The sequence below is a fragment of the Mesoplodon densirostris genome, chromosome 10 (assembly GCF_025265405.1).
Source record: "Mesoplodon densirostris isolate mMesDen1 chromosome 10, mMesDen1 primary haplotype, whole genome shotgun sequence".
Classification (NCBI taxonomy): domain Eukaryota; kingdom Metazoa; phylum Chordata; class Mammalia; order Artiodactyla; family Ziphiidae; genus Mesoplodon; species Mesoplodon densirostris.
In genome coordinates, this window is record NC_082670.1 from 57,625,106 (window position 1) to 57,647,661 (window position 22,556).

The 22,556-nt window shown below is 41.2% G+C and overlaps 1 protein-coding gene across 3 annotated transcripts in view; it reads left to right on the forward strand.

Moving 5' to 3' along the window:
* The window catches only part of CNOT10 (CCR4-NOT transcription complex subunit 10), a 65,166-nt gene extending 43,596 nt beyond the window's left edge, over positions 1-21,570 (forward strand). For all 3 annotated transcript variants that reach the window (XM_060110333.1, XM_060110334.1, XM_060110335.1), the window contains exons 14-19: positions 11,013-11,126; positions 14,592-14,722; positions 15,286-15,321; positions 15,518-15,645; positions 20,094-20,169; positions 21,136-21,570. In XM_060110333.1, the coding sequence (XP_059966316.1) occupies positions 11,013-11,126; positions 14,592-14,722; positions 15,286-15,321; positions 15,518-15,645; positions 20,094-20,169; positions 21,136-21,287 (637 nt within the window). In that variant the 3' untranslated portion in view covers positions 21,288-21,570. The remainder of the gene's footprint in view (positions 1-11,012; positions 11,127-14,591; positions 14,723-15,285; positions 15,322-15,517; positions 15,646-20,093; positions 20,170-21,135) is intronic.
* The last annotated feature ends 986 nt before the right edge of the window (positions 21,571-22,556 follow it).

The following is a 22,556-nucleotide window of genomic DNA, read 5'->3' on the forward strand; positions in this document are numbered from 1 at the left end:
AAATACAAGTAAGACAAAAGGTTCTGCAGTGTGAAGTGAATATTGGCCAGTCCCAGTCCTCTGCTTCCTCTCCCTTGAGGGGCAACTGCTGACCAGTTTCCTATGTGTCCTTCCAGTGAGATTTCTCATTATCATCCCAGTATATGTATATATGGGAATTTTACACTACAGCTGCAGAGTTCCACACTGCTCTATACCTTACTTTTTGCATTTGACAATATGTCTTTAGAGATTGTTCTATTTCAGTACAGAGCTCTGTTTCATTCTTTCTAATGGGTGCATAGAATTGCATTATATGGATATGACAGTTTATTTAACACTGATTTATATTTAGCTATTTATAATGTTTTCAGTCTCGGCTATTACAAATAATGCTGCAGTGAATATCACTGTGCACAGTTTTTAAGGGGAATCCTTAATGATGAAGGTATTTGAAACGATATTTAAGGTTAACTTAATTTTTACAAATATATTTAAATGAATACTAATCTTAGGGTTGCTTTATGTATGCATATGCAATTTAAGAAGTTTATGATTCCACACTGGTTGAACAGCTGCAGAGTTGTGTAATTTAACTTTACCTTCTGTAAGTGGCATTAAAGAGAAGGGTATGTGCAGGGTGGCATACCTCCTCTCAAAGAGTTTTGTGCCTTTCACAACTCTTTTCTTTCCACACACCCTAGTAGGAGGATTGGTGGTTTTCAGAGGAGATAAAACTACTTCCCTATTTTTGTGGAAAGGGGCAAAGGGTCTCCATAGGGAATTCCGTCATCATAAAGTGAGGTAAAGATGGGTTTGCTGATATATATTAACCTTTTTTTCTTATGGAGCAGATGGGAGAAGGGAAATGGAACAAGACAGAAGGAGCCTTAGGGTAGATTTATAAAAAGAACCGCTCCACAGGACAGTAGTAATGGTAATGTGGAGACAAATGGTGTGGGGGAAGGAGTCGTAAAAGATTTGTGTCGTAATTTTCAAAGCTATAAAAGCTCCCAGCGCAGTTGGGTGTGTTAAAGGGCAGTTCCCTGGCAGGAGCCAGCTGTCTTCTACAGAAAGGGGTCTGAGCACAGTGGTTCTCCGTTGAGATCCTGGAATTCTTAGAGATTTCATCCATTTCTGACCTGAATTCCTTTATGTGACTGGAAATGTGTGTGACTAGTGTATAGTTTAGTTTTTATGGACTATTATATTTGACCCCTCTGCTCTATAATACCCAAGACACCAGTGCAAAACCTCATTTCCTATTTCCAGCATAACTAATATGCTGTAAATTATCATGACTGTTCTAATGGCCACTTCTTAGCATATGGTTCAGAGCTTCTTGACTATTTTTTTTTTCATTTGTATGTAAAAGAAGATGGGGCCAAAAAAAATTCATTCTGAGTTACAAGTATGTTTTCAGAAGGCATAGGACACCTGAAGCAATTATGAGATTCTGTATTAAAATCAAGGTAGCTTTCAGAAAAATATTCTCACAATTAAAACAGAAATGTGTCCTCCAAACAGGAAAATGTCTCAGAAATCAACTAAATAGTTTAATTGTGAGGCTCAGATGAACTTAGAGATACTGATATAATGGATGAAGGAAAGCATATGTATAATGACACTGTGAGAATATTGCTTCAGTTCCTGAACCAGCTAAAGCTCTGCAAAGCCATTGGTTTCATTCAATTAAGAAAACACACACAGGGACTTCCCTGGTGGCGCAGTGGTTAAGAATCCGCCTGCCAGTGCAGGGGACACGGGTTTGAGCCCTGGTCCAGGAAGATCCCACATGCCGCGGAGCAACTAAGCCCGTGTGCCACAACTACTGAGCTCGCGTGCCACAACTACGGGAACCCACGTGCCTAGAGCCTGTGCTCGGCAACAAGAGAAGCCACTGCAATGAGAAGCCCACACACTACAACGAAGAGTAGCCCCCGCGCACCATAACTAAAGGCTGTGCACAGCAACGAAGACCCAACACAGCCAAAAATAAAATAAATAAATAAATTTATTTAAAAAAAAAAAAAAAAAGAAAAAACACACACACTCTGTAGCCTTGAGTTAAATAAATGCAATGACTTTAAATTTTTAAAATAGAAGATTGTATTTCTAGGTTTTGTCTAAGAGAAATGAGAACTTGTCCATACAAAAATTTCATAGCAGCTTTACTTGTGATAGACAAAAAGTAGAAATATCCCAGTCATGCATCAGTGGGAGAATGGATAACTAAGTTACAGGGCAGGAATTCCCTGGCAGTCCAGTGGTCAGGAATTCACGTTTCCACTGCAGGAGGCACAAGTTCGATCCCTGGTCAGGGAACTAAATCCCACATGCCCCGCAGTGCAACCAAAATTTTTTAAAAAGTTAAAAAAAATAAAGAATAAAAAATATATTGCAGGCAACTCCATGTATTGGAATGCTACTCAGCTGTAAATAGGAACAAGCTGCTGATGCACAAGTCAACATGATATGAAACTCAAAACATTTCGTGTTTCTTTTTTTACTCAATATAAGGTACATGCTGTATGATTTTATTTATACTATTTATACGACAGGCAAAACTATACAAAACTAACTTACGTTCACAGAAATCAGGTGAACAGTGGTTGGGGAACTGACTGGAAGGAATATTTCTCGGGTGAAAGAAATACTCTGTATCTTAATTGGGCTGGTGGCTACTTGTGTATATTCAAACTTATCAAACTGTACAGTTAAAATGATGTATTTTAAGGTATAAAAATTATACCTAACTTAAAAATTTTAAGGTATTTTGAAATTTTTCAAAATTAATATAATTTTAAATATATTATTTGGGGAAATATAATTTAACCACTAATGATTGATAAATGGTCAGTTTCTCTAACATATATGTCACTTATGGGGTGATATGACATGGAAAACTTGGTTTCTTGACAACAACAAAAAAAACCTTTCTTTGTATTTTACATGTATTCCTTAGACCCTAAGGCCGCAGTGTCCGGTACCAGAACCACTCATCACATGTGGCCCCTGAGCACATGAGACGTGGCTGGTGAAAGGTCAGATGTAGGACACACACTGTATTTCAAAACTTTAAAAAATGTAATATATGTCAGTAATTTTTTATATTGACTGTATGTTGAAATGATATATTGGATTAATTTAAATCTATTAAAATTAATTTCACCCGTTTCTGCTTTTTTTAATGTGTCTACTAGAAAATATAAAATTACGCCCATGGCCCCAATTATATTTCTGTTGGACAATGCTGCCTCTAAGGTTTTAGAACTGTTTGAAGTGTTTGTATTTGTTGATACATGGTTTCTACAAATGTGTAATATTGTTCCTATGCCAGTTTTCTCACATGCCACAAAATATAGCTGAATATCTCTTCTGAAAAATTTGTCTTTAAAAGGCCTAAGGTCCAAATGAATCTTAGAATGTAGAAGCATGTGTGGGATTGATATGTTTGTTGGCCATTTGCTTTGATTTAAATATTAATGTTGCCACATGCATTTGGGAGATAATGATTGTCATATAGTGATTGGTTATAAGGATGTACTTTTTTTTTTTTAATAAATTTATTTATTTATTTTTGGCTACATTGGGTCTTCGTTGCTGTGCCCGGGCTTTCTCTAGTTCCGGCGAGCGGGGGCTACTCTTCGTTGCGGTGCACAGGCTTCTCGTTGCAGTGGCTTCTGTTGTGGAGCACGGGCTCTAGGCACGTGGGCTTCTGTAGTTGTGGCTCACGGGCTCTAGAGCGCAGGCTCAGTAGTTGTGGCGCACGGGCTTTAGTTGTTCCACGGCATGTGGGATCTTCCCGGACCAGGGATCAAACCCATGTCCCCTGAATTGGCAGGTGGCTTCTTAACCACTGTGCCACCAGGGAAGTCCCAAGGATGTACTTCTAATATTTTTTTTTAAGTCAAACATTTATTGACTGTCACTCATATCTTATATTTTTAAAACAGCTTTATTGAGATATAATTCACACATACCATACAATTCACCCATTTAAAGTGTACCATCCAGTGTTTTTTAGTATATTCACAGCATTGTGCAGTCATCAGCACAGTCAATTTTAGAGCATTTTCATCACCTCAAAATGAAACCTTGCACCCTTTAGCTGTGACCCCTTTATCTCCAGTCTACTCCCCAGCCTTAATCTACTTTCTTTCTTTATAGATTTCACTGTTTGGGACCTTCCTATGAATGGGATCATATAATACATGGGCTTTTATGACTGACCTCTTCCACTTAGGATAGTGTTTTCAAGATTTATCCAAGTTGTAGTCTGTATCAGTACTTCATTCCTTTTTATTGCTGAATAATATTCCATTGTATGTATATACTACATTTTGTCTATCCATTCATTGATAGACATTTGGATTGTTTCCATCTTTAGGCTATTAAGAATAATGCTGGGCTTCCCTGGTGGCGCAGTGGTTGGGAGTCTACCTGCCAATGCAGGGGACACTGGTTCGTGCCCCGGTCCGGGAAGATCCCACATGCCGCGGAGTGGCTGGGCCCGTGAGCCATGGTCGCTGAGCCTGCGTGTCCAGAGCCTGTGCTCCGCAACGGGAGAGGCCACAACAGTGAGAGGCCCGCGTACCGCAAAAAAAAAAAAAAAAAAAAAGAATAATGCTGCTGTAAACATTCATGTACAAGTTTTTGTGTAGACATACGTTTTTCTTTTTCTTGGGTGTATACCTAGAAGTAGAATTGCTGGGTCCTATGGTAACTGTCTAATCATTTGAGGAATTACCAGGCTGTTTTGTAAAGTGGCTGCACCATATTACAATCCTACCAGCAGTGTAGGAGGGTTGCAGTTTCTTCACATCCTCACCAACACTTGTTATTCATCTTTTTGAATATACGTTGTAGTGGATATGAAGTGGTATCTCACTGTGGCTTTGATTTGCATTTCCCTGAAGACTAATGATGTCAAGCATCTTTTCCTGTGCTTATTGGACATTTGTATCTCTTCCTTTAGAGAAATGTGTATTGAGATCCAAGACCCTTATCAGATATATGACTTGCAAATATTTTCTCCCATTCTGTCGGCTGTCTTTTCACTTTTTTGGAGGTGTCCTTGAATCGCAAATATTTTTCATTTTGATGAAGTTCAATTTATGTTTTATTCTTTTATTGGTCGTGCTTTTCATGTCATATCTGAGAATCCTCTTCCAAATTCAAGGTCGTGAGGTTTACCCCTATATTTTCATCTAAGAGTTTTATAATTTTAGCACTTAAGTTGAGGTCTTTGATTCATTTTGAGTTAATTTTTGTATACAGTATGAGGTAAGAGTTCAACTTATTCTTTTGCATACTAGTGGTATCTTATGATAAAGAAATAAGTTCATAGGATTAGTCACATACTAACATTTTAGGGAATTCCCTGGTGGTCCAGTGCTTAGGACTCGGTGCTTTCACTGCGTGGCCCGGGTTCAATCCCCAGTTGGGAAACTATGACCCTGCAAGCCAAGTGGCGCAACCAAAAAATTTTTTTTCATTGTCGCATAGTGTTTTAATAACTGTCATGGATATGTACGAAGTCTTATATGTTGCATAATATAGGACATCTTTGTTATTCATTCTGAGATTGTGATATTAGCAAACTTTTAGTTTCTAAAACTAAATTGGAGGCTTCTCTAGAACCTGGAAAAGAGTATAACAACTAGAAAAGGGTAGGAAATAACACTGGGGCCACAACTACTGAAGCCCACGTGCCTAGAGCCCGTGCTCCACAACAGAAGCCACTGCAACGAGAAGCCTGCGCACCGCAACGAAGAGTAGCCCCCGCTCACTGGAACTAGAGAAAGCCCGGGCGCAGCAACGAAGACCCAATGTAGCCAAAAATAAATAAATAAATTAATTAATTAATTATTTTTAAAAAAAGTACATCCTTATAACCAATCACTATATGACAATCATTATCTCCCAAATGCATGTGGCAACATTAATATTTAAATCAAAGCAAATGGCCAACATATCAATCCCACACATGCTTCTACATTCTAAGATTCATTTGGACCTTAGGCCTTTTAAAGACAAATTTTTCAGAAGAGATATTCAGCTAAATTTTGTGGCATGTGAGAAAACTGGCATAGGAACAATATTACACATTTGTAGAAACCATGTATCAACAAATACAAACACTTCAAACAGTTCTAAAACCTTAGAGGCAGCATTGTCCAACAGAAATATAATTGGGGCCATGGGCGTAATTTTATATTTTCTAGTAGACACATTAAAAAAAGCAGAAACGGGTGAAATTAATTTTAATAGATTTAAATTAATCCAATATATCATTTCAACATACAGTCAATATAAAAAATTACTGACATATATTACATTTTTTAAAGTTTTGAAATACAGTGTGTGTCCTACATCTGACCTTTCACCAGCCACGTCTCATGTGCTCAGGGGCCACATGTGATGAGTGGTTCTGGTACCGGACACTGCGGCCTTAGGGTCTAAGGAATACATGTAAAATACGTGGGGCATACAAGATAAAAATGAAATTTCAGTTTGTCTTTTTTTTAAATAAGAGGCTCAAAATGGATAAAAGGAAATGTTCAGACCAAATTTAATTAGGCCCAGTTATTCCACAGGTATAAATTATGGAACCTTAATTAGTTCTTTTAGACTCTGATGTGACACTCAGTGAATTATTTCCCATTCAGTTAAAAGGGACCTCCCTTGGGCCAGTGTTTATAAAAGAAGATGAGTCAAACAAATGGTTGATAACATTAATATTACAGGCAGTTTTAGTGTACTTAAGGAATCATATTTCTTTTGGTCTTACACAAGTGGTTCTGTTATAGCTCATGAGACATTCCTACAACAGGTTTATAGCTAATAATCTTTTGAATCTCATATTGCTCTTGCTAGAGACTTGACCCCATTTCAGTCTTACAGCTGTGTCTGGTCCTACTGAAACTTTTTTATCTAATAACTCTGCCAAAGCGGGAACCTGCCCATGTGACATATCCTTCACCTTATCAGCAGTTTGGGTTCACATCGGCATGATTCACACCTGAGTCCCAGGACCCCATTCAGCTGAACTGATGATCACATTGATCACAAGCCAGGGTTAGGATAATTCTTCAGTGGTCTCCCACTCTGAAAAAACCCCACAGGGCTCCTGCTGACATTAAACAAATCATTTAACCCCTTTGGGCCTTTCATTCCTCTTCTGTCAAATTGGATTGCATGATCTTAAGGTCCTGTCCATGTATAAAATGCAATGTCTGTGACTGTTGCATTTTATTTGCCACCAGGGGTAAGACTGGGTTCCTTGAGATGCTAGATTTGGTTGAGGAGGAAAACTTCTTCAGCTTCTTTGAGCTGGGCTTATATTAGTGTTGGATTTGGGGTGTGTTTGTCAGTAAGATTCTTTTTGCACAGAACTGTTATTAGAAAGCAAAATGTTAAAAAAAAAAAAAGCAAAGTGTTTACAGAAGACATGAAGTGAAAAACTTATCTAATTTAACTTTTTAATTTTCTTGAATTGGAAGTTGACAGGTTTAACATTTTCTAGATTTTTGTAGCTAAATGGGAACAGCTTGTATATTTTTTTTAAATTTTAAAATCCAGTACCGGGCTTCCCTGGTGGTGCAGTGGTTGGGAGTCCGCCTGCCGATGCAGGGGACACGGGTTCGTGCCCCGGTCCCGGAGGATCCCACGTGCCGCGGAGCGGCTGGGCCCGCGGGCCATGGCCGCGGAGCCTGTGTGTCCGGAGCCTGTGCTCCGCAACGGGAGAGGCCGCAGCAGTGAGAGGCCCGCGTACAGCACAAAAAAAAAAAAAAAAAAAATCCAGTACCATGTTCAGGTTATTGGAAAAAATTCTTTATAGGATTTTTTTAAGCCAGTTTTTCAAATAACATTTGCCATGAAGTTACTTTGAATTTATTTTCCTTTGACCGATGGTGACTGACTGGATTTACCCCCATTTTAGCCTCTTTTGATATGGGTTGAGCTATTTCAGACACTTGGTTCATTTCACTCACAGAATATATGGCTTGACAAATTTTAATGCCCAGTCTTAACATAGCTTGTTGCTATAGTTTGGTCCTTTAAGGACAATTATTTCCCCATTTCTCTTTCTTCTTCTTCATCTTTTTGTTCCTTTCTTTTCCAAGGGTTGGCATTCTGTGGACCTAAAACCAGCTCCTCCAGCATGTGGAGGAGAGGGTGGGGCTGTGTCAGATCCGCCGCAGTGGTGGGGAGAAGCTAGCGTGTCCTTTCCCTTGAGGTATAGTTCTTCCAGTCTGATGAACTGTCAGATCCACTGAGTGGCTGGTAAAGCAGATTGGACAGTGACTCAAGGAAGTAAGAAAGTAGTGGGGCAGGCTGGTGGGTGGGGGTCAATATTTTAAGTAGCAGCTATCAGAAGTAAAGTGATTTCTCCAGAGGCTCAGTAGAGACAGCCGTGCGTGTTTCTACTGTGAGTGGTCTGCAGGAATTATGTAGAGTGGAGTGTTGTTTTCTAAGAGGAAAAGGAGGATGAGTGAGAGGGTGGTGAGAGATGAGTTAGGGTGGGTTGGAAGGCACTCTGAGAAGAGGAGCATAAATGCCCCAAAGTTTTGCATTCACATATTCAAGTATTTTTTAATAGGAGGCTTGTATTACTAGTATAAATCTTTCACCCTGTTCTAATTTGATATGGTATCTTATGGGGAAAGAGGTAAAAGCTAAGGAAAACAAGATTTTTACCTTATACATAATTATAGTTGGGAAACAGAATCCTGCTGCAAATCTTACATGACTGATTTCTGGACCCAAAGTGGGCTTGACAGTGGGATGGAGCAGTAATAGCCCCCCTACTGTCAGGAGAGGCCGGGGCAGGCTTTTCCCAGCAAGCCTGCCCGAGGTGAGACCTGTCCTAGACTCTAGGACCTAGAGTGTGCAGGGTGACTCCCCTGTGTTTGGGAGCCGGGAAGGAGCTGGCCTGGTCAGCAGGGTGGCCTGCCAGCAGGACAGGTGGGGGTCTGGGTGCCTGGAGAAGTAAATCTAAAATGTTGAAAGCTGTGGTCTTCAGTGATTACCTGTTGAGAAATTGCTCTCGTCTTTGTGTAGGAAACAAAAGATGCAGGCTTCTGCTTTTAAGGAGCTATGTTTTACCCTGGCCTTTGGCAAAGTCACAGATGAAAACGGATATTAAATTGTATGACTGCCATGAGCTGATGATGGTGGTCTTGGGCCTCTGGAGACTTAGGCCTTTAAACGTCATTCTTTGTCTTCATAATGCATATCTGGCTGATGAATGAATGTTTATTGCCATTTAAAAATAAAACTACAAATAAACCAAAAGAGGAAATTAAGTCACCTAATCTCACCACACAGAGCTAACCACTGAAGTGCTCCTGAAAATGGGAGATAATTAGCCAGTGCCTCCGTCCTGTGGGCCCTGGAGTCTTCCATCAGGGAGAGGACTCCCCCCGGGGCCGTGGCTACAGGGTAGCTTTGCTAAGTGAAGACAGCTCTTGGAGACACAAGGATGACAGTCGTCTTGTCAGGAAAATCCCTTTGGAAATAACACTACTTGCCTGCTCTTAAATTACTCTCTTCTATGAACAGGGTTCAGATTTTACATTAGGTGCTCAGTAACAAAATTTAAACTTGTAATGTTTCAATTAAATTCTGTTTTCTTCCTTTTTAAAAAGACAGATTACATATGCGTGCATAGTTATGTATGCATTAGGGAAATCATAATGTAATCTTTTCTTTCTACTTTATTTTTAGGGCCGTCTTATGAATTGACAGAGAAGCAGTGTGATAGGATGGGAAGAACTGTGAACTGAGAGTCCACAGTGTTGCCTGTTAGTCCAGACTTTAATTACATACTCTAAGCGAGTGAATATATTTAATCACTTTGGATCTCAGTTTCTACACTGATATAAAACAAGGACCCACAGTGGGCCATCTTCTAGCCCTTATCATCATAACCTAAGGCCATAAATACCAATTTCCTTGTGCCAGTCTACTTTTCTGTGTTGTTAGGAGTTGAGGGGCTGCTTTTCGTTTAGTAGATAATTTTCTAAGGTTCCAGCAACCAGGAGTGAGCCAGTAAGGAGGAAACAGCAGGCTGCTTCTGATTTTGCCTGGCTGTGCTTTTACCAGAGGGGCATTTCTGGTCAGAGGATTTCAGAGTGTTAGAAAACTCTGTGTTTGTTGCCAGGATGGTTACATTCTTCCTTAGACTGAAATTACAACCCAAGTGCACTTCATGATATACATATGTATTGTAATTTGTAAACATAACTCAAAACCCTGCATCTAAGTCAGGTCATTTGTGGTCGGCCATTCAGACCTCATTTCTATTTGACAAGGGTTTATTTTAAGATTGCTTTGTGGAGCGGTTGTTTAACATTCAAATGATCTATTAGTGTCAAGTCTTTGGCTAGACTTGTTTTAAATGAGCTGCCCCTTAAGTAGAAAACAAAACAGAAATTTAGGTTTCCAACCCAACCTAGCAAAATTGGTGTAACTTAAAATTTTTTATCTTCACATGTATTTATTCAGCCTGTTTTTTTTCTTGAATACTCATTTAGGATAATAGTACCTATGTGAATGAAATTCTTTTAGTTACCCTTGATACTGTTGCTTAGCAAGACCTATAGACTTCTTAATAGTTTCAGAGGAGAACACTTTACAGTAAGCTGAGCTAAATGGATTTTTTGTATTTCTTAGAGTCGCAAATGTGCTTCCATAGCATTTCTAGGATGTTAAAAGAAATGTTCTATGGAAGTAAGTTCTCACTGGGCCATTAACTATATTCTCTTTTTACAGGCTAAATATATATTGTAACTCTCTTTGGTTATTTTGTTGGAGATGGGATGGAAGCTAAAGATGATTTAGGTAAAGAGCTAAACTGAGCCTCAGCTGGTAGTTTACACATCATTCTAATTCTTACCATTAGTACCATGGCTTCCTCTCTCCTTTCCTGGTGTCCAGATTGCCACAGCTATAATTAGGGAGTTTAACAAATATCATCATTGTCACTTTGTAACTCAGGTCTTCAGCCCTTGCCTTTTGTGTTCCAGGTGCTCCATACTCGCCTGTAGTGCTTACGTGGCTCTGGCTTTGGGTGATAACCTTATGGCTTTGAATCATGCAGATAAACTTCTTCAGCAGCCCAAGCTGTCAGGATCCCTGAAGTAAGTGTGACTTGCCTGTGTGTCCCTGGTTTGTTTTCTTTGGAGGGTTTCCGTTAGTTTGTGATGCATATTGCTTCTTTTACTCCCCCAGTGGAAAGTTATCTTAGGGAAAGCAAAAAGTTTTTCTTAATTTGGTAATTGTGTGTTTGGTAGTGAAATTTTTTTCACTTGTTGCACCTCAAGGGTTATTGGAAATGGCATTTGCTGTTCTGAGCATTGGGAAGCAGAATCTTTGGGCTCTGTAGTGTCCACTGCTGGGTCTGACTGGAGCATGTTATCACATATGAGCTCCCAAACAAGCCGAGTCCTCAGGGAGAAGACCCACACAAAAAGGAGTTTGGTCAACAGGATAAATCTGCTTTGAAGAATGAAATTAAAGTAGACAAATAAGAATTTAAAAATATTTTTCCAGACTACTGTACCATTTCCTGAGTACATGAGTTTTATTTAAACTCTTCAGATGCCTTTTCAATATAAGTGTCATTGTCATTCTAAAATTTTTCTAAAGCACATCATCTTTTCTTTTATGGAAATTGAGGAAGATGCAGCATTCTTTGAATCTTTGTATGATGCTGATGCTAGAAATTTTACCCAAGACCACAAGTACTCTGCATAGCATTAGGACAGTTGTTTTTTCATTCATCCTGTGGGTATATAGTTATAATTTCCAAAATATGTTCTTTTGCCTTTTAGCGCCCTTTGTTTGTAACATGCAACATTCAGAACTGTGAGATCGTACTCTGAGGAACAATTCTATAAATGTTTAATTATTTTTGTCGTTTAAAAAAATATTGCTTTATACAAGCATCTAAAATTAACATTGATTAAGGTTGTTTCAGGTCAGTGTTCCCCAAACATGCCTTGTGTTTTATTATTTTTTGTTTTTTTCATGCTTTGTGTTAAAAAAAAAAAAATTAAAAGAGCATCCAGGAACATAGGAGACTTTGTCACAATTCAAGTGTGAGCGCTCCTGCTTGCCTGTGAGAAAACCTTGTCTAATATGCAGGCCTGGAGGGTCCTGAGCTGGAGGTCAGGGTGGTCGCGTTACCTCTCAGGCGCCTTCCCTCCTTCCCGTGGCCCAGCCCCGTGAAATACCAGTCAGGAACATCAGCCTGAGCCCCACTGGACATGCGCTGCTCAGATGTGGTGTGCATGTCCGTCAGTAGAGCAGAGTTGTGTGTGTGTTTTTTCTTTTTAACAAAAATGAAACACGAATCCTCTCTGCTTTTTTTAATCCTCTGGCTGACATTGTGATCACTATTCTCAAATAATCCCAGTTAGATTCTTTAGTTGGCATTTATTGGAGGGTTTTTAACCTCATTTATCAACGTCTTCCCTCTGAACGTCAAAACAATAAAATTCTTAGATTTTATGATTTCTTAGCCAACCCTGAGGGGTTGGCCAAGCCATGTCTGATAACTTCATCTTTAATTCTCTTAACTATTCTATCCTATGCATTGGTTTCTAATTACTGGCCAGACCACTATCTTTCCAGTGAGGATGAGCATTTTCTGCCCGTGGCAGCCCAGATACCACAGCAGCTTTACCCAGCTGCTTGTTGCCTTCCACACACCTCATCTGGAGTTCTGGGCTCTGAGTGTCATGAAGGCATTTAATTTGGCTTAAAAAAATTTTTAAGTAAATTCACAGAAAACAATTTGAAGTAGTTCTTTGAATTTGTGTGTTTGTGTTTTATAATGATTATTGGCTTATAGATACTGCTTTAATGAAGTTTTTAAAAATATCTTATTTCAAAATACATTTGAGGTTACTGATTTTTTTTAAAGCTGTCATTTCTTTTAGGGTATGTGGTGGGGAAGCAAAATAGAAGGGCATTACAGCTCCTGCTAGTTAGAAGAAAGAAATTGCTTAATAAAGAAATAGCTCTTGAGTGATTAATGTGCATAAATCCCAGAAAATGGTCAAACTGAAAAGAGCCTAAGATTTGAGGACCCAAGATCCATGTGGACAGACTCAGTTGGGACAGGCCAACTAAAGGAGGTGAGAACTGAGCTGGCCTTTAAAAGGAGTTGGATTTTGGCCTGGCTTTGCACCCCAGGAGGCAAGGCCACAGGGAGCACAGTGGGGTGTCCCACCCAGGACACTGTGTCTGGTGGGAACAGAAGAATCTTTGGGGGAGTGAGAATGTTGACTAAGTACAGGAAAGTGGGACCAAATTGTGGAGAGCTTTAAATCTATAAGTTTAGCTTTGTTTGTCTTATTTTGTTCTCAAGTAGAAAAAGTCATTAAGATTTTGAGCAAGGGTGTAATACGGCTGAGGCTGTTTTAAATTTTGAAAAATCAATCAGATGATCATGGGGAAAATGGCTCAAAGGAAGACACTGGAAGAAGCAAGCTGTTGTAAACCTGGGGAAAGCACATCTGCCCAACATCAGTGGACATAAAATAGACGATGTGAAAAGGAGGACACCTTTGGAATAGAAGTAAAGCTGATCCAACCCAGATCTGGTCTGGCGTCCCGGTGCCTTTTGACTGTTCCAGCAGCAGAGGCTGGAGGACCCTAATTCTTTTCTTTTTTTCTTTCTCTCTTTCTTTTCTTTTGCTGTGCTGAGCAGCTTTCGGGATCTCAGTTTGCCGACCAGGGATTGAACCCTGGTATAGCAGTCAAAGCCCAGAATCCTAACCACTAGGCCGCCAGGGAACTAACTCCCTGGAGGACCCTAATTCTGATCCTCCACTCCCGGGGAATCCGTGCTCAGATCTGCCTCTTATTTTAGAACTTCATTACCTTCTTATGTTATTTTCTGTATAAACAGAACAGCGTAAATTTGCCAACTTTATTTTATTTTATTTTAAATTTTTATTGAAATATAGTTGATTTACTGCCAACTTTAAACTGCTCTCTCTTTTTTAAAATTTATTTATTTTGGCTGTGTTGGGTCTTTGTTGCTGTGCGTGGGCTTTCTCTAGTTGCGGCGAGTGGGAGCTACTCTTCGTTGCGGTGTGTGGGCTTCTCATTGTCGTGGCTTCTCTTGTTGCGGAGCACAGGCTCTAGGCACGCAGGCTTCAGGAGTTGTGGCACGTGGGCTCAGTAGTTGTGGCTTGTGGGCTCTAGAGCTCAGGCTCAGTAGTTGTGGCGCATGGGCTTAGTTGCTCCACAGCATGTGGGATCTTCGCAGGCCAGGGCTTGAACCTGTGTCCCTTGCATTGGCAGGCAGATTCTTAACTGCTGTGCCACTAGGGAAGCCCCTAAACTGCTCTCTTAATTGATATGTCATTTGTTCTTACTTAGCGAACATAAAATTATTGTATATTTAAGATATTTTTGAAGAGATAAAATTTAAATGACTCTTAATCAATTCAGTTATAAACTTAAGGATTTCAATTGAAAGACTTGAAATATGTGAAACACACATACACCAAATTCTATTATACTTGGGTATTTTTGTGATGACCTACTTTTCAGTTTGGAATCTGGTTGGTTTTTTTTTTTTTTCATTTTAGGTTTCTGGGCCATTTATATGCTGCAGAAGCCCTCATCTCTCTGGACAGAATCTCTGATGCTATTACTCATTTGAACCCGGAGAATGTCACTGATGTCTCCTTAGGGATCTCTTCAAATGAGCAGGACCAAGGTTAATGAGGACACATTTGATCAGAACTATTCACCATTTCCACTGCCTTTCCGTTGTAACTCAGGATGTGTGGAAATTTAAGAGCACGGTTGTAAGGGAAGGGAGTTTTAGGTCGGCACTGTACGGTTTTGGCTGTACTTACTTTATACTAATTGTTTGCTGAGGAGACCTAGGAGTTGATAATCACATGGTCTAAATTCTAACTTTTGAAAGGCTGATAGTGTTAGAACAGTTTGTTTTTGATTCTTATATTTTTCTCTTCAGAGGGATTCCACAATCCAGGGGAGAGTAAAAGTATCGCATTCAAAAGTCAGTTTTAAATCATGGCTAAGTTTTTGAGGGAGTGAGACTAGTTTTCACTTTATTCAGGGTTATTTCTCAGGCCGTGGTGGTGGTGGTAGGTAGAATTCTCATATCTTTTATTAGAACCTCTACTACATGAAAAGGAAATACTGTGGTAGATTGCTTTAATATTAAGATTTCCATTTCATAAAGAAAATTAGGTTTTTAGAAAATAAACTCTGTTGTCCGACCCCCTCAGATTTATTTTCATTTCTTTGTAGGATCAGACAAAGGTGAAAATGAAGCAATGGAATCCTGTAAGTAAGACGTTTTGTAAAGACTTAAGTAGCCTGGCCGGCTTCCCAAAGACTCACCCTTGAGCCTCTGCGTCCTTCCTTTGTCCGCCTGAGGAGTAGAGCTAGGCTTTATTCTGGGCAGCTTTTCGGGCAGTAGAGGGGGTTACGCCCTGGCCCGTGGCCTGGCCTCTTCACATGTGTTTGGTCTTCTCCCCAGCTGGGAAGCGGGCCCCTCAGTGCTACCCCAGTTCCGTCAACTCAGCCCGGACCGTGATGCTGTTCAACCTGGGCAGCGCCTACTGCCTGAGGAGCGAGTATGACAAAGCCCGGAAGTGTCTCCACCAGGTGAGGCTGGGCCAGTGCCAGACCATCTTGCGAGGCAGCCAGCAGAGGGTTTGGAGTTTCTAGGCTCTGTTATTTTGTTTGAGGCTTCTGATCAGTTTGTTAAACTTTGGAATATTACTCCTCCAGACATGTTCTTGGAAGGTACACAACTGATTGTTGTTGCAAATGAATCTAGGCACCTAATGGAGAGTTTTCCTGAAGATTTTAATCATTGAAATTTCAAAAGATTGGAAACCATCTAAATAAGGGCTCACAAAAATTAATAATGGTGTGTCCATATAGTTGAACACAATGCAGCTGAAAACCCTATATACTAAAATGGTAACATATCCAAGACATATTAAGTGAAAAGAACAAGATGCAAAACAGTTTTTATATAATCCTGTATATGCAGAAAAGATCTCCAAATGAACACACCACAAACTGTTAACATTGGCTGTAGGGCTGGCAAGATAAGTACTGTGTAGATGGAGCACTGAAATGGGAAACTTTTCACTGGATACTCATATGCTTTTTAGCTTTGAATCGTATGAATCTCTGTCCACTCAAAAAGTTAAATTACAAATACATCTTTTAAGAAGAAGGGTTCACAAAGTCAGTACCAAAGAAACTCCATATACAATAAAGAAAGCTCCTGGCAATGTGTAACTAAAATAGACCTCTGACTTCTACCACTGAGAGGGGCCTCATCAGCAGGTCTCAAGGAAGGTTCTGATTGGGCCTCTTTAGGTCACCTGCCCATCCCTGGACTGATCATGGGCAGGGACCCATACCTGTAGTAGGAGAACAGGTACTGCCATTGGCAGCCCCAGAGGAGTTTCCCAGAATTGGAAAGGGATAATTCCTCAGAAGGATATTAATTCAGGACTTCCCTGGCAGTCCAGTGGTTAAGACTCCACGCTTCCAATGCAAGGGGCGTGGGCTCGATCCCTGGTCGGGGAACTAAGATCCCACATGCCGTGCAGCACGGCCAAAAGAGTTAAAAAAAAAAAAAAATTAGGGGGAAGAAAAGGGTATTAATTCAGCACATGTACTTCAGGGCTAAGCCAAGGGAATAAGACAGTAGTAAATAAGTGGACATGATACAACCTTGCCCCCACGGACCTTACAGTTAGATGTCTTCCTAAAAAGGGAATTGCAAGACCAGGGGTTATGCAGAATTTTCAGACTTGTAATATAGTAAGTTTGTGCCAGGGACTTCCCTGGTGGCACAATGGTTAAGAATCCGCCTGCCAATGCAGGGGACACAGGTTCGAGCCCTGGTCTGGGAAGATCCCACATGCTGCGGAGCAACTAAGTTCATGCGCCACAACTGCTAAGCCTGCGCTCTAGAGCCTGTGAGCCACTGAAGCCCATGTGCCTAGAGCCTGTGCTCCGCCACAAGAGAAGCCACCGCAGTAAGAAGCCTGCGCACCGCAATGAAGAGTAGCCCCCACTTGCCATAACTAGAGAAAGCCCGCGTGCAGCAACTAAGACCCAACGCAGCCATAAATAAATAAATTTATTAAAAAAGAAAAAAAAAAGTTTGTGCCAGATGGTGTATTCACCAGCAGCACATAAGAGAACCCACATCCCCATATGTTTGCCAGAGTAACTGAAACTGAAATTAAACCTATTCTCAGGAGGTAAGGCAGCTTCCTATGAAGGTGACCTTGTTGTGTCTAGAAGTGAAGATTTACCACGTGGAAAATAACCATGAGTGATATTTAGTCGACTTAGTGGCATCTGGTCAGCATTTCTGATCTAAAATCAGCAAAGTGAAGTGATGGACTGTCCAGGGAACACGTTTGATCTTATCTAGGAGTTGAGTGCAGGAGTTAAACGGGAAGAGTTAAAATGTTGCACTGTTCTCCGTGGCAAGGCTGGGCTGTTGAACAGCCCTTTGGAAAGTGCCCCTGGACCTCAAGGCCTGCAGCACACAGGCTTTGGATGTGAAGTTGCAGTGTGTACACTGTAGCTCAGGTTCTTGTGCAGCAGGTGGCCATGGCGGCAGCCACGCTGGGAGAGACAGATGGGGTCAGGCCTGGTTTGGGGTCTGAAGGGGGTTTTGTTTTGGTCCCTTGGTTTTTAGGTTAATCCAGTGGCTGGACCTTGTTAATGGGGAGGCCCACCATGCCTGGGAGGGAGAACAATGATGTGTGAAGAGTTGGAAAGGGCTCAAGTAGAGGTTTCCTAGGTTGCCTGCCCACCACTAACCATTATGAACAGCCAGTAAGCAAAATACCATTCTGTCATAAAGTTGTTGCCATTGAGTTCTTGTATTTTAGAAAAGGCTGCAGTCAGTGCAAAGAACAATAGATGACCTGTGTTAACTAGCCAGTTGGAAGGAAAATGGAGATTTTAATATCCACAAAATGATGTAAAGGTGGTCTTGCCTATTTAAAGCTAGGCCAAAAGTATAAAATCTCATTTTTTGAACTGAGCTGTGGTATATCGGTGATGTGGTAGGAGGAATAAAAAGCCTCCTTCCTTCATTCACGAGGAACCTGGGAGCATGTGCTCTGGACGAGAACCACCACTAGTCTGAGATTTCTTCTAATGCTGCCCGGACCCGACCTTGTGACCGTTTCTGGTCCCCCAGATGTCTCCCACACTCACCCCGTGGCCTGCACTGCCTTGCCTCCCCGCTTTCTGCCTCTCAGGTATCCACCCCTTGGAGGACAGAGACAGGCTTCCCTTGCCCAAAAGCTCTGCATTCGAAGAAACTCTTCTCTCTCTTCGTATTCATACTACGTTCACTTTCCTCTCTCCCTAACAATAAATTTGTTTGGATTACTGTTAGTTATTTGCATGCTGTTTATATCAGGGTAAGTCCCTGTCTTACACCCACCTTTGGTCAATAAATATTTGTAAAGGACACTTTCTGATTAGATTAAGGGAAGACGCAAAGCAGTCTGGAAGCATGAGCACCTGAACCTAGATGAGGGAATACAAGTTGATGGTAAGACGCGGAAGAGGCTGCGGCCCAGAGGGGCCCAGACTGAGGGAATAAACCTACAATCTCAGCACCTTCAACCAGAACAGGACTAAATCAGAAAACGGCAGGCTGGTGTTATGGCTCTCAGATCTAGGAAATGACAGCATGTTGCCTAAACAATTTTATTTGACTAAATTGTACTATTTCAGTCCTTAAGAATGGAGACATTGAACATGCTTTTTTTTTTTTTTTTTTTTTGGCTGCGATGGGTCTTCGTTGCTGCACGCGGGCTTTCTCTAATTGTGGAGAGCTGGGGCTACTCTTGGTTGTGGCACGCGGGCTTCTCATTATGGTGGCTTCTCTTGTTGCGGAGCACGGGCTATAGGCACGCGGGCTTCATTAGTTGCAGCACACAGGCTTCAGTAGTTGCGGAATGTGGGCTCAGTGGTTGCAGCCCATGGGCCCTAGGGCACGCGGGCTTCAATAGTTGTGGTGCGTGGGCTCGGCTGCTCTGCGGCATGTGGGATCTTTCCAGACCAGGGATCGAACCCACATCCCCTGCATTGGCAGGTGGATTCTTAACTACTGCGCCACCAGGGAAGTCCTGAACATGCTTAGTGGTATATTTTTTTTATATTTCCAGCCTTTTAAGTTTGAATTCTTATTCCTGACATTGGGAATTTGCAGCTTACAATACTAAACTGTTACTTAGGGAAAAAAAATAGACATGCAGATTTGGATAGAGGTGCAACTGTGTCTGGTGAAGAACTACCAGCAGACCTGGATGGCTGACTGGAGTGCAGAGTCAGGAGTGTCTGATCACCCATCTCAAAACCAAATACAGCCAAGAGATAGAAGAAAACCAAGAGGGAAGGAAAGCTTTCTACTATTAAGAACTCATTATGGATTAGGCAAGGGAAGATAAATATTTAACTAAAAATAACATGTCTAGTTTAATCGAGAGGGATCAAGACAAAGACAGCTGGACTTCCGTGGTGGTCTAGTGGTTAAGAATCCACCTGCCAGTGCAGGGGATACGGGTTCGATCCCTGGTCTAGGAAGATCCCACATGCCGCAGAGCAACTACTGAGCCTGCGCCACAACTACTGAGCCTGCGCTCTAAGGCCTGCGTTCTGCAACTAGTGAAGCTCGTGTGCCTACAGCCCATGCTCTGCCACAAGAGAAGCCACCGCAAAGAGAAGCCATGCTCTGCAACAGAGTAGCCCCCACTCGCCACAACCAGAGAAAGACCGCTTGCAGCAATGAAAACCCAGCGCAGCCAAAAACATAAATATTTAAATTAGATTAAATAAAAAATAAAAGAGTTATAATGAAGTAGCTTTAAAAAAAAAAAACGACAAAGACAGCTGAGGACCATCTGAGCAGAACTGTAGTGTCCCAGTGAGCTTGAGTAAGTTTGCTAATTTGTCATTGGTAGGTTGACATTCCTTTATTTTTTTTTTGACATTACTTGGAGTTTGTATCTTAAGCTATCAGTTTTTCATGGGTCTCTCTTTTGTTCTGAGCAAAGGCGGCCTCAATGATCCATCCTAAAGAGGTGCCCCCTGAAGCCATCCTGCTGGCCGTCTACCTTGAGCTGCAGAATGGTGAGTGATTCTTCTCTTGAGTTAGGACTGGAGCCCTGCAAAGAGCCCGAGATTTTTGGTGTCTGCTTTTTCTCTTTGAAATTTAAGAGGTATTACCCATCAAGTTCTGCTAAACAAAAATGTAGCGAGGGAGTTTTTGGTATCTTGCAAATTCCTACTTCTTGCAGGTTAAGCATATTTCCTTTTATCTGTGAAAATGGAGAATAGCATAACTTCTGACAATTATAATTAATCTCTACTAATTAACCTTTCTCTTAGGCATCCAAATGACTCTAATTGAGAACCTGAGTCAGAATGCTGTGGGTTTGAGTTGTATACCTTAGTGTTTTAAACAAAGGTGTCCTTAATGAGTTTTACAGTAAGCCAGTTCCTGCTGAGAATTTTTTATTCAGACCTAAATCCAGGTCATGCCTCTGGGGCATATACAACCTCCAGGATGTAGCTTACTGGAAGAAAGGCTGTGGGCCCTACATAAGAGAAGGCGTGCAGTAGAAAAGGAGAGCTGAATGGGGGAAATGAGAGGGGACAGAAGTTTTAAGAGTTCTTAGTCATACCCCCTTGCTGAAATCCTTCCAAGGCTCCCCTCTTTTTATAGCTGAAGAAGGAGCATTAAGTGCCTGGCACCCAGCAGGCCTTGTCCTCCTAAAAGGTGTGGTAGGGTTAGTGCATGGTCTTAGAGCCCTTCTTTTGCACGATCCACCTGTAGACAAGTTCTCAAACTGGACTCCACCTTAGAAGCAGTGTAAAGCTTTTAAAAATCCCGTCACCCAGGTCACACACGAAATTTCTTATATCAGAATTTCTGGGGATGGTGCAGCGGGCATTACATGATTCCAGTGTACAGCAAAGGTTGCAGACCACTGCTTTTCTCCATCACCTTTTACCCCCTTGCGGGATTCTAACGGCTTGCTTTGTATGTGGTGGTATTGTTATATGCTTTTTTTGTGATGGGAAGTGTTTTTATAGGTAATACCCAGCTGGCCTTACAGATCATCAAAAGGAATCAGCTGCTACCTGCAGTGAAAACACTCTCTGAAATGAGAAAGAAGCCAGTGTTCCAGCCTGTCCACCCGATCCAGCCCATCCAAATGCCGGCGTTCACTGTACAGAGGAAGTGATATTTTGCTCTTGGAAAACTGTTACCTGAGACCCAGGGGAGTATTTGCAGGCCTTTTTAGTTGTATCACAGCAAAATGAATAAAAGATAGATGGTAAAGGATACTAGTTTTGAAGACACAATTTTGAAGTGATTCTAATCCCTGATTTTTTTTGCCGGAAGCTTACATCAAATTAAGGATTCACAGCTCATTTTCATCGGTTATCCTTTCATCTTTGCTAGACTATTATTTTTGAGCCATTATGTGATATATCTATGTCATAGGCAATTAAAACACACTCTTACCAGAACAGTCTTGTATAATACATTTTGTCTTTCTTGCAACGGTTAGAGTATTTTGGTGTCTGAGATTTAGTGTTAACGTTTTAAAAATGGAGAGAACGGTATGAGCAGGAGATGAGTAGCCAGTCCAGAAGCCGATCAGAGGGGAGGGGAGGGGAGGGGAGGCTGGTGTGTTGAACGCCTAGTTAGGACTAAAAGGGCCAGAAAATGCATAATAAAACCCATAGGGCTAGTCAAATTGGGTTGAGAAGAGATGACTGATCTGATAGGAATCAATCATTTGCTTAAAAATTACAGATGAAGACAAACAGAGTTGAGGGCACTGGTCTCGTTCACCCTCCTGTACCCATAGGCAGAAGCACAGGTTCTGGACCCTGTTAGCAGGGAGTTCAAGGTTCATTGCTAACCCCTTTGGAAATGCAAACAGGAACTTAAAAGCTTCTTTCCAAGACAGGTATGTGTTGCAGGATTGACATGGCCAAAATTTGTCCATAGGGTCGATACACTAACTGTAAGTAGGAAAAAAAAAACACACTACAGGCTTGCTTTAGAAAAACTGGGTGACTCCTAGTCAAGAGCACATTTGGTAGATTCATCAGAGCTTGCCGTTTAGGATCATCCCTTGCTGTCAACATCTCTTCAGTTCCCAGCTTTGGAGAACAAGTTCAGATAGGGAAACACACTCGCTGAATCTACATGGTTACTCAGTTTCACAACTGGAGAGGGGAGTGTTTGGATAAGCACATGAATTTATCTGAAACTTTATCTGAATCATTCTGTTGCTGATATCAAACAGTTTAGTTAGGGATCTACACAAGAACTGAGTATTTGTGATGTGACTAGACATTGCCCACAGATGACTCAGAAAGGGAGCAATTCTTCTTTCACTTGAACACGGGATGGATGTGCACAAGGGCTCGACTGCTCTTTTGCCACGTTGCAGTTTTATATACAGAGTAGATTCTTCCCAGGAGGATACAGGAAACAG